The sequence below is a fragment of the Oncorhynchus tshawytscha genome, linkage group LG09 (assembly GCF_018296145.1).
Source record: "Oncorhynchus tshawytscha isolate Ot180627B linkage group LG09, Otsh_v2.0, whole genome shotgun sequence".
Classification (NCBI taxonomy): Eukaryota; Metazoa; Chordata; class Actinopteri; order Salmoniformes; family Salmonidae; genus Oncorhynchus; species Oncorhynchus tshawytscha.
In genome coordinates this window covers 17,782,740-17,799,549 of record NC_056437.1, presented here as the reverse complement: position 1 = coordinate 17,799,549, position 16,810 = coordinate 17,782,740, and the positions used below count along the sequence as shown (strand labels likewise).

The 16,810-nt window shown below is 43.0% G+C and overlaps 1 protein-coding gene across 1 annotated transcript; it reads right to left on the bottom strand.

Annotated features, from left to right (window-relative positions):
• Window positions 1–4,181: 4,181 nt before the first annotated feature.
• Window positions 4,182–16,810, bottom strand: LOC112257264 (BRCA1-associated protein-like). Its single transcript, XM_042326347.1, has 13 exons — window positions 16,790–16,810; window positions 15,460–15,544; window positions 14,985–15,207; window positions 13,187–13,376; window positions 12,947–13,060; window positions 12,683–12,831; window positions 12,362–12,437; window positions 11,525–11,654; window positions 7,018–7,127; window positions 6,812–6,901; window positions 6,504–6,607; window positions 6,161–6,300; window positions 4,182–5,439 (listed from the first exon to the last, which is right to left on the bottom strand). Exons 1-13 carry the CDS (start codon window positions 16,808–16,810, stop codon window positions 5,189–5,191), a joined length of 1,683 nt encoding a protein of 560 aa, XP_042182281.1. The 3' UTR covers window positions 4,182–5,188.

Here is a 16,810-nt window from a genome sequence, read left to right as displayed (position 1 = left end):
AGGATTGTTGTTGTGAACAAAGACAACCTTTAATACAATATGGGCTCTCCAATTCAGTTTTGTCTTGCTATTGTAAGTATTTTGTGTAAATAAACAACAATGAAACCATCACATGATTAAGTTCCCTCGAAATCCTTTTCATACACTAGGTAACATTCTACAAATGTTTGACCTTCTTTGTCCTGTGATTGTAATTACTTTGCACTAGCCCAAGGCAGAATAGCTCTGCGTCAATGTCGCAACATGATGCTACTGAAGAGAACAATTCACAAAACTGAGTGTTATTAATGGCTGAGAGGGTGTGAGTGTTTTACTTGTGAGTGTGGGTGGTAGTGTGTGTGTGTGTGTGTGTGTGTGTGTGGGGGGCTTGGTGTGGTTGATTTGAAAGAGTAAATATCTCACGGATGAGAGAGAGGAGGCTCATCTCCCTCATGGTTGAGGTCAATTCAGTTTCAATTCAAACTTGAGATGGTTGTCTCAACATGAACCTAAGTTTAAGAAAAAGTTGACAAAAGTACTGCAGAGCCATGTTCATTATTGCATATCTAAGCATACCTCTTGAGCTTTCTGTATCCTACTGAGTGGTGGTTCTTTTTTTTAAAATAAACTGAATATGCTTCTCTGTTTCTCTGCTAAAATCTGGGTATACGATTGAAAAGAACACATTTAGTTATTGTTTGCTTTTCGAAAGTCTACCAACCTTGCCAGCAGGCAGGCATGCCAGATAAGATAGTTAAACAAGCTAGCTACTCTAACTTAATTGTTACCCTGAAATGGCTTCTTGGTAACTAGTTTTCTTAAATGTATTTTTATTATCTTTTATTTATTCAGGGTAGCCCAATTGAGACCAGGGTCTAATTCCCAATGGTGCCCTTTGTATAAAAACATATTACAATTAAAAGAAGATTATGAGGCTGGGAGATTGGAAACCTATCTGGGCTAAAGCCAATTTCATCAAATTGTTAGGTAGCTAGTAGTATTACAGAAATATATATATGGAAAGTATTCAGACCCCTTGACTTTTTCCACATTTTTTACATTACAGCCTCATTCTAAAATGTATTAAATCGTTTTTTCCCTAATCAATCTACACACAATACCCCATAATGACAAAGCAAAAAGGTATTTTAGAATTTTTTGCACATTTATAAAAAAATATATAACTGAAATATATAATTTAGATAACTATTCAGACCCTTTACTACTAATTTGTTGAAGCACTTTCGGCAACAATTACAGCCTTGAGTCTTATTGGGTATGATACTACAAGCTTGACACACCTGTATTTGGGGGGTTTCTCCCATTCTTACCTGCAGATCCTCTCAAGCTCTGTCTCCAGAGATGTTTGATCAGGTTCAAGTCCGGGCTCTAGTTGGGCCACTCAAGGACATTTAGAGACTTGTCCCGAAGCCACTCCTGCGTTGTCTTGGCTGTGTGCTTAGGGTTGTTGTCCTGTTGGAATGTGAACCGTCACCCCAGTCTGAGGTCGTGAGCGCTCTGGAGAAGGTTTTCCTCAAGGATCTCTCTGTACTTTCTCCGTTTATCTTTCCCTCAATCCCGACTACTCTTCCAGTCCCTGCCGCTGAAAAACATCCCCACAGCATGATGCTGCCACCACCATGCTTCATCGTAGGGATGGTGCCAGGTTTCCTCCAGGCATGATGCTGCCACCACCATGCTCCTCCGCAGGGATGGTGCCAGGTTTCCTCCAGACATGATGCTGCCACCACCATGCTTCTCCGCAGGGATGATGCCAGGTTTCCTCCAGACATGATGCTGCCACCACCATGCTTCTCCGCAGGGATGGTGCCAGGTTTCCTCCAAACCTGACGCTTGGCATTCAGGCCAAAGAGTTCAATCTTGGTTTCATCAGACCAGAGAATCGTGTTTCTCATGGTTTGAGAGTCCTTTAGCTGCCCTTTGGCAAACTCCAAGCAGGCTTTCATATGCCTTTTACTGAAGAGTGGCTTCCGTCTGGCCACTCTACCATAAAGCCCTGATTGGTGGAGTGCTGCAGAGATGGTTGACTTTCTGGAAGGTTCTCCCGTCTCCACAGAGGAGATCTGTCAGAGTGACTTCTCCCTCGATTGCTCAGTTTGGCCGGGCGAACAGCTTTAGGTGGTTCCAAACTTCTTCCATTTAAGAATGATGGAGGCCACTGTGTTCTTGGGGACCTTCAATGCTGCAGAAATGTTTTGGTACAATCTGTGCCTCAACACAATCCTGTCTCGGAGCTTACGGACAATTCTTTCGACCTCATGGCTTGATTTTTGCTCTGACATGCACTGTCAACTGTGGGACCTTATATAGACAGGTGTGTCCCTTTCCAAATCATGTCCAATGTATTCAATTTACTGCAGGTGGACTCCAATCAAGTTGTAGAGATATCTCAAGGATGATCAATGGAAACAGGATGCATCTGAGCTCAATTTAGAGTCTCATAGCAAAGGGTCTGAATACTTATGTAAATTAGCTATTTATATTTGTTTTGTTGTTATATAAATTCGCTAACATTTCCAAAAACCTGTTTTCGCTTTGCCATTACGTGGTATTGTGTGTAGATTGATGAAATTTTTTTTTTAAATGTAATTCATTTTAGAATAAGGCTGTAATGTAACAAATTGTGGAAAAGGTCAAGGGGTCTGAATATATATATATATATATATATATATATACATATATATATACACATATATATATGTGCCCCTGTACCCCCTATGGGCATGACGCCTCTGCTTAATAAGTACATATTTTGTCTTAAATTAATGTTAAGTCTACCTATCTGAAATCTGAATCAGGCTGACATGAATTATGGTATTGAAATATCTTCCTATAAAGTTTACCACACCTTGTTAAATGTGTCCATCAACAATGAAAGAGCCACAGCTTCTGTATTATAGTTCGCTCACCCTTAGCAACCATACTTTTTTCAGAGACTGCATTTAGGGTAAACGCTGCATTTCCGGCTCAACCAAAAATGACCTTTACATTTCCACCGGCCTACAACGCTGATCTTCAGAACTACGTATTGAATCCAGCCCATAGACAGGGATTTAGGGGTGCTGAGGGTGCTGCTAAAAAAGAATATCATTTTTAAAATAAAAATTACATTAAATTAGTGCTCTAGGCCTTTATGACTGCTGTATGAGTGAAATACCCGTCAGCAGGGCGCCACGAAAAATCCCCCCATTGGAGCGGGGAGAAAAATACCCCCACCCCTAACTCTCTCTATGACTCACAGCTTATGGTTTACTCTCTTTAAAGTGCCTTATAGTATAGTTTACCATCTTTAACTTCCCTTTACACAGACATCACACAGAAATGACTGGGCAGCCGGTGTGGGTGGTAAATAAAGTATTATTTAAAAAGAGGCCTTTTCTAGGAAGTCTTCATTTTGACTATCATGAACCTTCATAGAGGAACTTTTAAAACAAAACTATCACCCCGAGTACAAATGATAACACAATTTATTGAGCACTTTAACATGTTAACAAAAAACATAGTGAATACTTAAACTGCTTTAAGTTGACATTCAGGAAGGTAAAAGGAAATATGACATGTTCACAATAGGCTAAAGGTGGGATTCTGCTGCTGCTGTGTACTATTCCAACGTCTGCGTTGACCTAGATACAATACCATGCTATGACAATATTGATGCTATATTATAGTGGAAAGCTGTGACTGAGCAGAAAATACCGGTAGCCTTTCAACACAAACACACACGTCTTTACAGCTTATCAGGATCTGGTCAGTGGTGCATTGTACAGGCAATATGGTGCCCTTTCAGGCTTGCCACAGATGTGTTGTCAGTGAAGAAAATGGTGGTCACATACACACCGTTAAGTGCAGGGAAACAGGAGTCAAACTGTTGTATGATACTGTATTTGTAGAGTATTGTACTGTATTACAGGGATTGACATTAAAGTCTGAAAGGCACTTGCCCGAAAATGTAAATTAGCTATTTACACACAGAAGTGCCATATATTGCCTGTCTTTCACCTACACATAGGGGAGGAACCAGAAAGATCACTACTGGAATTCTTTGTATTTTGGTTGTTATTAGCAAGTAGAACAGGCTCAACTTGCCCAACTGCCATACATTGTCTGTCTTTCATTTAAACAATGGGGAGGAACCAGAAAGATCAGCTTTAGGTTACTGGAATTCTTTGCAGTTTGGTTGTTTTTACTTTTTTTTTGTCAAAAATCACCTGCCCAACGTGCAACCTTAGGCTTAACTTGCATGACTGCTCAAATGACTTGGCCCAGGCAATAGGGCAACCCTTGACATCAGGTGCACATCTCAGATTAGTGTAGGAATGCCAAAGCATCAGCCACACATACCTGTGCCTGTCTGTTAAGTCTACACAGAACTAAATTGAGAAATTAAATATTTCAGCACTTGACTTAATCTCTCAGATAAAGTGATGTTCAGTTTGTTTTCTGTCACATTTTAAATGATCTAAATGAAAAATAAATAAACATTCTCACGATAGAACTGAGTCATTCCGTTTCCTGAGACCAGATTGGAGTCAGATGTTTGATAAAACAGAGATGACAAACGCTGACAACCAGCTGGTAGGGAACCTCAGAAGCAGACTTTCTCAACCCATTTATAACAACACACATACCTACAAAAACTGACTGGACAGTTAGTTAGAAAAGCCAGCATATTCAAACATGAGGTATTTGTCCACTTCTCACTTCCTTATTCACATGAATCTCTCCTCCTTTCAGGAAGAAAACAAGATGACTTTTTTTTTTTATAGAAGAATGGAGGGAGAAGTCAAAGTGGGCACCTTGAAGCAGAGATATACACTTAACTTCTGATCCCATCCTCTTAGAGTACTGTCAAAGGAGCCAAAGTCCATTTGAAAAGCACAAACACACACAATTGCGCAAACACGCACGCACACCACACACACTTTAATAAGGTAATTTTGGTTCGGCATTTCAGGCATCTGACATCTCTGGTTTTACCACAGCCACAAAGTCAAAATAGGCTATATCATAGAAAATGTATGAAAACAAAAATGTTTGGTCTTCATTTAAGGTTAGGAATAAGGTTAGCAGTGTGGTTAAGGCTAAGGTTCGGTTTAAAATCACATTTTAAGAAAATAAATTGTAGAAATAGGCAGGGTTTATGACTTCTCTCCACTTCCTGGTTGTGCCACTTCCCCAGAATTAGGTTCTAGTCTCTCTCTCCCCCAGAATTAGGATCTAGTCTCTCCCTCCCCTTTTTGGACCGCCCCCTGCGGCCTCGGCCTATGGCGGTGGAGGGTCCTGGGGCGGGAGTGGCTGCTGCGCCTATGTTGATGTGTCCTTCCTGTATCTCAGTCCTGGTCTCTGGAGGCAGACCTATCTGCTGCTGAGTCTCCAGGTAAAACATGACATCTCTCAGCTGCTCCTGGAGCTCTGCTATCACCCTGTCCTTACGCTCGCCTGGAGGGGGGGAAAGAGAGGTTAAAGGCATCAAGGATAAGATAAAATGTTGTCATCCATTTAACTCCTAGATAAAGACTACGTCCACAATGGAGGGTTCCCCCAGAATTAGGTTCTAGTCTCTCCCTCCCCCAGAATTAGGCTCTAGTCTCTCCCTCCCCCAGAATTAGGCTCTAGTCTCTCCCTCCCCAAGAATTAGGCTCTAGTCTCTCCCTCCCCCAGAATTAGGCTCTAGTCTCTCCCTCCCCCAGAATTAGGCTCTAGTCTCTCCCTCCCCCAGAATTAGGCTCTAGTCTCTCCCTCCCCCAGAATTAGGCTCTAGTCTCTCCCTCCCCCAGAATTAGGTTCTAGTCTCTCCCTCCCCCAGAATTAGGCTCTAGTCTCTCCCTCCCCCAGAATTAGGCTCTAGTCTCTCCCTCCCCCAGAATTAGGCTCTAGTCTCTCCCTCCCCCAGAATTAGACTCTAGTCTCTCCCTCCCCCAGAATTAGGCTCTAGTCTCTCCCTCCCCCAGAATTAGGCTCTAGTCTCTCCCTCCCCCAGAATTAGGCTCTAGTCTCTCCCTCCCCCAGAATTAGGTTCTAGTCTCTCCCTCCCCAGGAATTAGGTTATAGTCTCTCCCTCCTCCAGAGTTAGGCTCTAGTCTCTCCCTCCCCCAGCATTAGGCTCTAGTCTCCCCCTCCCCCAGAATTAGGCTCTAGTCTCTCACTCCCCCAGACTCACCAGTCTCTCTAGCCTTGTGCTCATCTTCAGCCAACTGGGCCTGTAGCTGAACCTGACTGGCTCTCAGACAGCGATTCATTTCCTGTTCCTCTTTCAGGTCCTGAACAAGTTTCGTCACACGGGTCGACAACTGACCACACCTGAAGGAGGGGGGAGACAGAGATGGTGCTACCAAGACACACAGATTTTCAATAGCAGATAACAACGTCTCTCTCTACTAGTTTAGAGAGAGAAAGAAAATGAAAACCTACAGTACAACATGACTATGGCCACAGTCAGATTCTAACATTTTACTGTGTCAGGATGATTGACAGCTGCCTGCAGTGTGAGACGATCCACCTACTTCTTGTCCATGCTCTGTTTGTCCTTGGCCAGCTCTCCCAGCCGACGCTCCAGGTTATCACATCGATCTATGGTCTCCTTAAACTTGGCCTTCAGGTTGCTGATCTGAACACACACACACACACACACACACACACACACACACACACACACACACACACACACACACACACACACACACACACACACACACACACACACACACACACACACACACACACACACACACACACACAGAGAATCGGATATTTAGCTGAATGGCTAGATAGAGACATGATTTCAGACATGCAGCAATGATTCTTATCCTACCTCCTCTGCTGTGTCCTTCTCCAGGTGATCAATCTTATTCTCCCAGTAAATGAGCTGGGACTCCAGCTGACTCGTTAGCAGGTGAGAGTACTACAGGAAGAGGTAACATCATTCTGGGTGAGATATCTGCTGTAACAGCTGTTTGCCATGTTAACTAATAGGTATCACACTTTTAGAATGAAAAGCAGGGAGTCAAACACACACACCTCTAGTTGCAGAGCATTTATCTTCTCCTCTTGACAGGTTTCTCCTTCACACCCATACTGAACCATCTTCCCATCAGTCTTACTGGCCACCAGCCTGTGAAAATAGTTATCTACACACACACACACAAATCAGTGAAGCACTGTTGTGGTGCTACACACAGGGTTTTATATTAGTGGTGGGAAGGTTTAAATGACATTGGGATCGTTAACATTTAGATAAAATCTCTAAACTAAAAAACATTTATTTTATTTTTTACAAAACTAACAGGTCCTGATCATCACCATCATAAAGGGAACACTATTAAACAGATACCTAATGCAACAATGCTGTAACGTTAGGGGGAGATATGCATCTTTCCAATGATTTACCTCGGAAATAAATTGCTTCGCACGTAGTCATCGTCGTTAACAATTTGAAAAAATGTAAGTGAGTAAGACAGGGAAGGGACAGGAGCAAAGTCCTGTATGGCAATACTGAGAAGGTCATGTGAGGTGGTTGTCGTAACCTGCTATATTTATGTTTACCAATAGATGACAGTATTGACTCAAGACGGGGGTTTGCTTTCCGCTATCCATAGCCATTTCCTATGTCTACCTATATAACCGTGATTTAAGAAAGCTTCAGGTAGCTTAAGCGAGGTGCATTAGAGAATGTTATTCTAAGTTACAATTAAATACTAAACCCTACTTAAGTGTCACGAGTCATCAATCTAAGAAGCCTCTAAGGATACTACATATTTGGTGACGAGGATGGGATAATATGCCACATTGCGAGGGCGTGCCGCAATAAAAAAAAGCCACGGGCTGCAGAAAAGAGAACGGACAGAAAACAGAATACCCACAGAAGCTCTAGCTACCGCTCTAATCAAGTGATAGAAAGTGAAAGTGAGTGCGCAGACACAGAGCAAGCATTCTCAATGTACAGTGTACAGGTGGTGAATATGGAAAAAGTGAAGCCTTTCATTGTGGAAATGGGAATAAATGGATTTAAGGTACCGTTGGAACTAGGACACAGGATGTAGTGTCACGCTGATGAACAGGTCCCAATTCTATAGGAAGTGGAAAAAACGTTGAAGTGCCTAAACAGAGAGACACCCCCATTAAACTCAAAACGTACACAGTGGAGAAGATCCCTGTGATTGGAGTTGCTGATGCTTAAGTGGAATATCAAGGACAAAATAAAAGTCTGCCTCTCTTAGAAGTGGAAGGTACTGCCACCAGCTTACTAGGGAGAGGGTGGTTGGAGGAAATAAAATTGAACTGGGATGAAATCAAACATGTCACCACAGAGACATTGACACTGCATCAGTTGATTTCAAAGCATGAGTGTGTTTTCAAAGAAGAGCTAGGGACATTAAAAGGGGTCCAAGCTACCATTCATGTTGCTGCTGATGCTACTCCCAGATTCTATAGGCCAAGCTGAAAGCCTATCTAGGCTTACTGAACGATTATAATCACTTCCTCCCGAACCACTCTACGTTCTTAGCTCCTCTGCATCAACTGTTATGGAAGGATGTGGCCTGGAAATGGTCAGAAAGACAGGAAGAAGCTTTTGCAAAGTAAAGGTGTTACTGCAATCAGCTGAAGTGCTAGTGCACTTCTCACCAGACAGAGATCTCATCTTATCGTGTGATGCCTCATCGTATGATGTGGGAGCGGTGCTATCACACCAGATGAAGATTGGTGCAGAGAAACCTATCGGGTTCATGTCAAGAATGTTGTCGCCAGCGGAGAAAATAAGAATTGAAGAAAATAAGAATTTACAAACCAGGTAGATACCATGGGAATGCTGATGCTCTGAGTAGGCTGCCCGTTCCACAAATCATCATTCAGGAAGAAGAAAATGACCAGGTTTTGATGATCGATGTGTTGGATGATGCACAGGTGAACACAGCACAAATCAGGCAATAGACTTCAAAGGATGTGACATTATCACAAGTGCATGAATTTATTCTGAAAGGATGGCCTACAGTTCAGATCCTAAAGGAGATCATGTTTGAATTTTGTTTAAATATGAAAATAGCATAGCTCAGAAAGGAATTAAGTTGGGTTATTAGCTTTAAAGGGGGGGGGTGGAGTAGCCTGGTATATTTATGTTGACCAATAGATGGCAGTATTGACTCAATTAAATACTAAACCCTACTTACGTGTCATGACTCATCAATCTAAGAAGCCTCTAAGGATACTACAGTGGTGAAATAAATACAAACTTTGCAAGGTGGAATTGAGCTGCAGAGGCAGTACAGGTTCAATGCTTAACCATCTGAAAGGGAGTCACCGTGACCCAACCAGTTGCTGGCAGCAGATAAGGGACGGGGTGAGAAAATCACAGCGGTTGATATGCAGCCATTGTCAAATGGTAGAGGATGTTGGCTTCACTGCCCTGATGGCATATCTAGAACCAGACTACAAGATGCCATGTCGAAAAAGGGGTAGGGGACAGCAGGAAGATGAGCGCTGTCAGGTAGCCAGGTAGATTGAACTGCATTGGCCCCCATAGCGGTCATACGCAGGATCATATCTGAATTGTGAATTCATATAATTTTATTATTTTTTCTTATCATTAAAATGTTTTTTAAAAATTGCACTTTAAATGTTAAGAACAATTGTACATTGGGCGCAGGTTTCCTAGCGGTTAAGAGCGTTGGGCCAGTAACTGAATGGTCGCTGGTTCGAATCCAAGAGCAGTCTAGGGGAAAAATATGTTGATGTGCCCTTGAGCAAGGAACTTAACCCTAATTGCTCCTGTACGTCGCATTGGATAAATGACTAAAATGTAATTGTATATTTGTTGCATCTCTGTTTTATATACAGTGCCTTGCGAAAGTATTCGGCCCCCTTGAACTTTGCGACCTTTTGCCACATTTCAGGCTTCAAACATAAAGATATAAAACTGTATTTTTTTGTGAAGAATCAACAACAAGTGGGACACAATCATGAAGTGGAACGACATTTATTGGATATTTCAAACTTTTTTAACAAATCAAAAACTGAAAAATTGGGCGTGCAAAATGATTCAGCCCCCTTAAGTTAATACTTTGTAGCGCCACCTTTTGCTGCGATTACAGCTGTAAGTCACTTGGGGTATGTCTCTATCAGTTTTGCACATCGAGAGACTGAAATTTTTTCCCATTCCTCCTTGCAAAACAGCTCGAGCTCAGTGAGGTTGGATGGAGAGCATTTGTGAACAGCAGTTTTCAGTTCTTTCCACAGATTCTCGATTGGATTCAGGTCTGGACTTTGACTTGGCCATTCTAACACCTGGATATGTTTATTTTTGAACCATTCCATTGTAGATTTTGCTTTATGTTTTGGATCATTGTCTTGTTGGAAGACAAATCTCCGTCCCAGTCTCAGGACTTTTGCAGACTCCATCAGGTTTTCTTCCAGAATGGTCCTGCATTTGGCTCCATCCATCTTCCCATCAATTTTAACCATCTTCCATGTCCCTGCTGAAGAAAAGCAGGCCCAAACCATGATGCTGCCACCACCATGTTTGACAGTGGGGATGGTGTGTTCAGGGTGATGAGCTGTGTTGCTTTTACGCCAAACATATCGTTTTGCATTGTTGCCAAAAAGTTCAATTTTGGTTTCATCTGACCAGAGCACCTTCTTCCACATGTTTGGTGTGTCTCCCAGGTGGCTTGTGGCAAACTTTAAACAACACTTTTTATGGATATCTTTAAGAAATGGCTTTCTTCTTGCCACTCTTCCATAAAGGCCAGATTTGTGCAATATACGACTGATTGTTGTCCTATGGACAGAGTCTCCCACCTCAGCTGTAGATCTCTGCAGTTCATCCAGAGTGATCATGGGCCTCTTGGCTGCATCTCTGATCAGTCTTCTCCTTGTATGAGCTGAAAGTTTAGAGGGACGGCCAGGTCTTGGTAGATTTGCAGTGGTCTGATACTCCTTCCATTTCAATATTATCGCTTGCACAGTGCTCCATGGGATGTTTAAAGCTTGGGAAATCTTTTTGTATCCAAATCCGGCTTTAAACTTCTTCACAACAGTATCTCGGACCTGCCTGGTGTGTTCCTTGTTCTTCATGATGCTCTCTGCGCTTTTAACGGACCTCTGAGATTATCACAGTGCAGGTGCATTTATACGGAGACTTGATTACACACAGGTGGATTGTATTTATCATCATTAGTCATTTAGGTCAACATTGGATCATTCAGAGATCCTCACTGAACGTCTGGAGAGAGTTTGCGGCACTGAAAGTAAAGGGGCTGAATAATTTTGCACGCCCAATTTTTCAGTTTTTGATTTGTTCAAAAAGTTTGAAATATCCAATAAATGTCGTTCCACTTCATGATTGTGTCCCACTTGTTGTTGATTCTTCACAAAAAAATACAGTTTTATATCTTTATGTTTGAAGCCTGAAATGTGGCAAAAGTTCGCAAAGTTCAAGGGGGCCGAATACTTTCGCAAGGCACTGTACATTGTATTTGATTATAGACAGAAGTCGGTACTCTTGCCCCTAGCCCTCCACAGTATCCTGTACTTCCAGCATAGTCCCAGACACGGTGGTGAGTGAGCTGTATGGCGTACGTGTGTTGCGTCTCCTCAAAGTGTTTGTAGGCATGACGACTGACATAGCGACCGCAGCCGATATGACCACAGATCCAAAGGTTCTGGAGGGGGAGGGGCGTAGGAGAGAAAACATTAGCCAGCGGGAGGGGCGTAGGAGGGGAAAACATAGGCCAGGGGGAGGGGCGTAGGAGGGGAAAACATTAGCCAGGGGAGGGGCGTAGGAGGGGAAAACATTAGCCAGGGGAGGGGCGTAGGAGGGGAAAACATTAGCCAGGGGAGGGGCGTAGGAGGGAAAACATTAGCCAGGGGGAGGGGTGTAGGAGGGAAAACATTAGCCAGGGGGAGGGGCGTAGGAGGGAAAACATTAGCCAGGGGAGGGGCGTAGGAGGGGAAAACATTAGCCAGGGGAGGGGCGTAGGAGGGGAAAATATTAGCCAGGGGAGGGGCGTAGGAGGGAAAACATTAGCAAGGGGGAGGGGCGTAGGAGGGGAAAACATTAACCAGGGGAGGGGCGTAGGAGGGGAAAACATTAGCCAGGGGAGGGGCGTAGGAGGGAAAACATTAGCCAGGGGGAGGCGCGTAGGAGGGGAAAACATTAGCCAGGGGAGGGGCGTAGGAGGGAAAACATTAGCCAGGGGGAGGGGCGTAGGAGGGGAAAACATTAGCCAGGGGAGGGGCGTAGGAGGGAAAACATTAGCCAGGGGGAGGGGCGTAGGAAGGAAAACATTAGCAACTGTAAACAACAAGAGTACCTGTAGATGTATGCAAATGTATGTAGTGTTGATTTTTGTGTGTAAATAATGTTTACCTCCTGAACTCCACATTCAAAGCACTTGTTATCCTCTACAGGCTCTGGGGTCTGACAATACCGACACACAGGACACCTGGAACAGAACAGTCAATACACCCCAGTCAACACCTTTACACACGTAAAAACACCAAATGCGCAGTAGCTACCACTTCTATTGTCCCCATGCTAAAACACAATGCCATATTGCTCACATGTTGTGCCACAAAAGGACTAAAACTGCAGCACATGACAGTCATCCACTGACCAGAGAAAGGGAGGATGGAGAAATGAACTCAGGGTCATGCTGTGAGTCGTGTGTGTGTGCTGGTATATACTCACGAGGCATCCTCCCAGCGTTGCAGACACAGGCTGTGGAAGCTGTGGTTACAGAGTGTAGTGAGTACCCCATTCACTGACTCATCCATCCTCTCCAGACACACGGTACACTTAGGAAGCTCTGCCAGCTCAATCACTGGAAGACTGGCGCCCTGGAGGTGAGAGGGTGAGAGAGAGAGAGACGGAGAGAGAGAGAAATGATTCAAATCTATGTCCTCAGGTGCACTGCTCAGACAGTCATTAGAGGTACTGGTGTACATACTGTACCTGCTCAGACTTGATGACCTCAGCTCTCTCCACATAGACCAGCTGGCAGACTGCATCCTCTATGGAGTTGAACGTACAGCCATTACACGCTGTGTAGAAACTATCTGCATCAGCCTGGAGAGAGAAAGGGGGAAACAGAGAGAGACGGACGGAGTAATAATGTGAATAATTCTAAAAACAGTTTCTAAGCAGACTTTCAGATACAACAACAGCAGTGTTCTATGATCTTACTCATTTCACCTGGCTACTAAACTTGATCAGCACCATGTACTGGTTAGGGGTGGAGTCTCGTATGATCTTCATGTGCTCCATGACATCATAAAATGGTGCCACAAACTTCATGAGGTCGTGTCTTGTCATGGTGGAGGGTACGGTCAGGATACACAGCATGGCACTGCGACGCATGTCCTCCGTCAGTGATGTCATCTTGCTGCGACGGGACAGTCAGGAGAAACTAAATGGTCTCATATTGCCAGTGAGAAATCTTTTCAATAAACAATATCTTTGGTATATTGTAGTCGCTCCAGATATAGTACAGAATGTCTACTGCACGGTAGGCTTGGGTGATATAATGTATACCGGGGATATTTGGAAATAGCCAGATGGTTTTTCAACCATAATTACAGTATGCAATTTACAACTAAACCAAATATTGTAACTATTAAGTTAACTGTTTAAAATGTGCTAAATGCTCTGCAATTGTGCATTTCGTTTGCCAATTTAGTAGTTAGCTAGCTGGTTAGCTTCTTGCCAAATGAAGCTTCTCCTGATAACAGCAGAGAATCCCCTCCTGGATCAAGAGCCTTGCTTTCTAATATTTATTTTGAGTGTGCAGCAAACTGACTAGCATTTTTTAGTTACTTGTAAAACTTTATGGGATTTTATATGTACTTGTTAGTATTGCTAACCTTTGGATTCGAGGCTATCTGGGGTTTGAAAGTAGCGCCCCTCGTGTTCAGCGCCGATATTACTGAATATCCCAATCTGGACACCGCCCAAGCCTACTGAATGGAAATATAAAGTCAATGGGTTCAGACTCAATGAGCACTCTTAGTTTCTGAACAGAGTAAAAACTCAAAACGGACGACTAGAATGTTGTCTTCACAGTAGAGTGCTCTGGTAGCAGTTCCTCTCTACCGGGTCTCCATGATGTTTACAAGTGACCTTCTGTTCACCTTCCTCAACAGACCTTGGCCAGACACTCTGTTCCCCTTTTCTCTCACAGTAACATGCTGACCACACCACTTGCGTTGTGTACACATACATATTATTCAATCATTTCATCCAAACTGCTAGTGCGCATCAACGAGTGTCTGCGTAGCCAGGCGCTAAAATAGAACTTGGTTCTACTTGACGCATGACGTGCTGCAAGTCCCTCCTCTCCCATCTCCTCATAGTCTTTTAGGAGCATATACGCACATGAGTGATTGAAAAATTAACTGAGGTTCACACTCCAGTCCAGTTGATGGTGGTAATGCACATTAAAGTTAGTTGCCAACTGCCATATAAAGTCCACCGAAGAAGACAGAAGGCGGAGAGATTACTAGAAACTAACTAGATTTCCCCTTTTATCTGTGGATTAATTGTTTGAGAAGAGAACATACGATTTTGTGTGACTCAAAATGGGTAAAAATTCTACAAAGATCCAGAAAAAAGGACCTTGTGCATTCCAGGTAAAATAACAACCCAATGTTTATATCCCAGGACAAATTAGCTAGCAACAGCAAGCTAGCTAGCTAAATGGCCATTAATGTTTTCTTGTGTTTCGAACTGTCCCCAAATTAATAGTTGGTTCAGAGTTCGTTTTGATATTTCAACCTGTGTTTACATCCTAATAATAAGAAAGATTGCTCAGAAAACCAGTGTTTTAATCGGCGTATGCTTTCTTAGATTTTGACTTCATGCCGATTAAGATAAGCAGAGTAAGGTGTTTACATGTCTAAAGCCATACTCGGCCTTCTGCCATAATTAGTTTAATGTCGAATTATTAGTCTGCATGTAAACACACTCAGTGTTGTGTATAGCAACAGAGACTCACTTGGTCTTGTAGAGGTGCATGATGCCGTGGACAATCTCCACTGAGGGGTTTCCACTGAAGAAGGAGATCTGGTCTGGAAGCTGCTTGGAGGGCGAGTCTGGAGCCACCTCTGTGCCCTCGGCACTGACATCTGTAGGGCCCTCAGTAGGACCCCTCCCGTCTGGTTGATCCTCTAGGGGTTGGGCTCCTCCACCCTCCTCTCCCTCTGCCCCAGTCTGCTCACCTAGGGGAGAAATGTAGGTTTCTAGTAGTTTCTATTCCTATAAAGTCTGACAAACTGATAACCACAGCTGTATTTTCTTTAGTCAGTCATTCTGAAATCTCAGAATATGTTTTAACACACCCCATCTTCCTATACACACACACCACATGTATTAGTATTATTACACACCAACATATAATAATGCATTGGTTTGTGTACAGCATCATATTCATTAAATATGTCATCCATATTGCTATATATCCTGATTCTTACCAGGATTGGGTGGGAAGGTCTCGATGACCATGTCTCCCATGGTTCTGCTGCCGATGTGATGATGTAAGACGGCTGCTCTCTCCAACTATTTCTTCCCACTCAGAGAGAGCCTGGCTGAGCTCTATGCTTTCTCCTGCAAATCCTCCTCTGACACATTCTCAACTACAGGGCCAGAGAGCAAAAGGGGGAGAGGGATTAAAAAAAAGGGAGAATAGGCAAACACAAAGCATCAACTTCTGGATCAATACCTATTGCCATCATTGCTAAATTACTCAGACAAATGTGTTCCAGAAACAGTAACCTGAGCAGGTCTCTGATGGTAAGAGGGAGTGACTTGCTCTGATTCTGTTGCCTGACTCCTCAAAAGTAATTATTCTGCTGTTCTATGTTCTACCGCTGTGAAGCTGGCAAAAATAACTATGTACTTCTGGGTCACAGATTTTTTTTTTTAAATCCTTCAGAATAAGAGTCAAGTCCTGTAATACTTTTGAAAATGTGCACAATCAATATATTTTACACTAATTATCATACAAAGAGTAATTAAAAGTATTTCTATAAGATAATGTATTTGTCTATTTTCTTTACGCAACATACAGAAAATTGTGTATGTCCAGCATGAAAAAACGATTGGATTTAAGCTGATCAGTCCTTAAAGAGTGGCCACAAAGTAAGCAGCAACGCTCCTCTGGGTGTAAACTCTGTGGATTTGGAAACTACAAGTGCTCCTGAGTAGAATGGCCCCTTTTACTGGACACAATGTACAGAAAATTGTGTATGGTCCAATAAATGATAGCAGTACACATACAAAAATGTATTAGGCTGGCTGTCTATAAAAATCAGTGCAAAAACAAACACCATACGTCACTGTGTGCTAGTTACATTAAATAAATAACGTATATCTAGCAAGATGGCGACGTCAATATTAAAACTGAAATAATTAAACTCCCCAGCGGTCTATTGGAAATCCTGTGGAGAAAGAGACTGGTCTGCGAGCTCCAGGCGGATAACTTCCAGTGACACACATGTGTTATGGAAGAATGACGATTCTTCTCGACGAAAAAACAAAACAAAGACTGGATGACAGCAAAGCTAGCTAGCAAGTTAACCTAGCTAATGTTAGCAAGCCAAAAGCCTGGCTAAAGAGGGACAAATGACGTTTAACGAAACACTAGCTAGCTAAGGACTTTATGACGAGCCCACATACCACCGTCTTACCTCAAAATACGATATTGCCACATTAATATCAATTATTTATTTTCCAGTTCACCAATTTACTTACGAAATTCGATATCGAAAGATATACGAAAGATATCTTGTCCTGCCGTTTTACCGTGCGCGGACCTATTCGCAT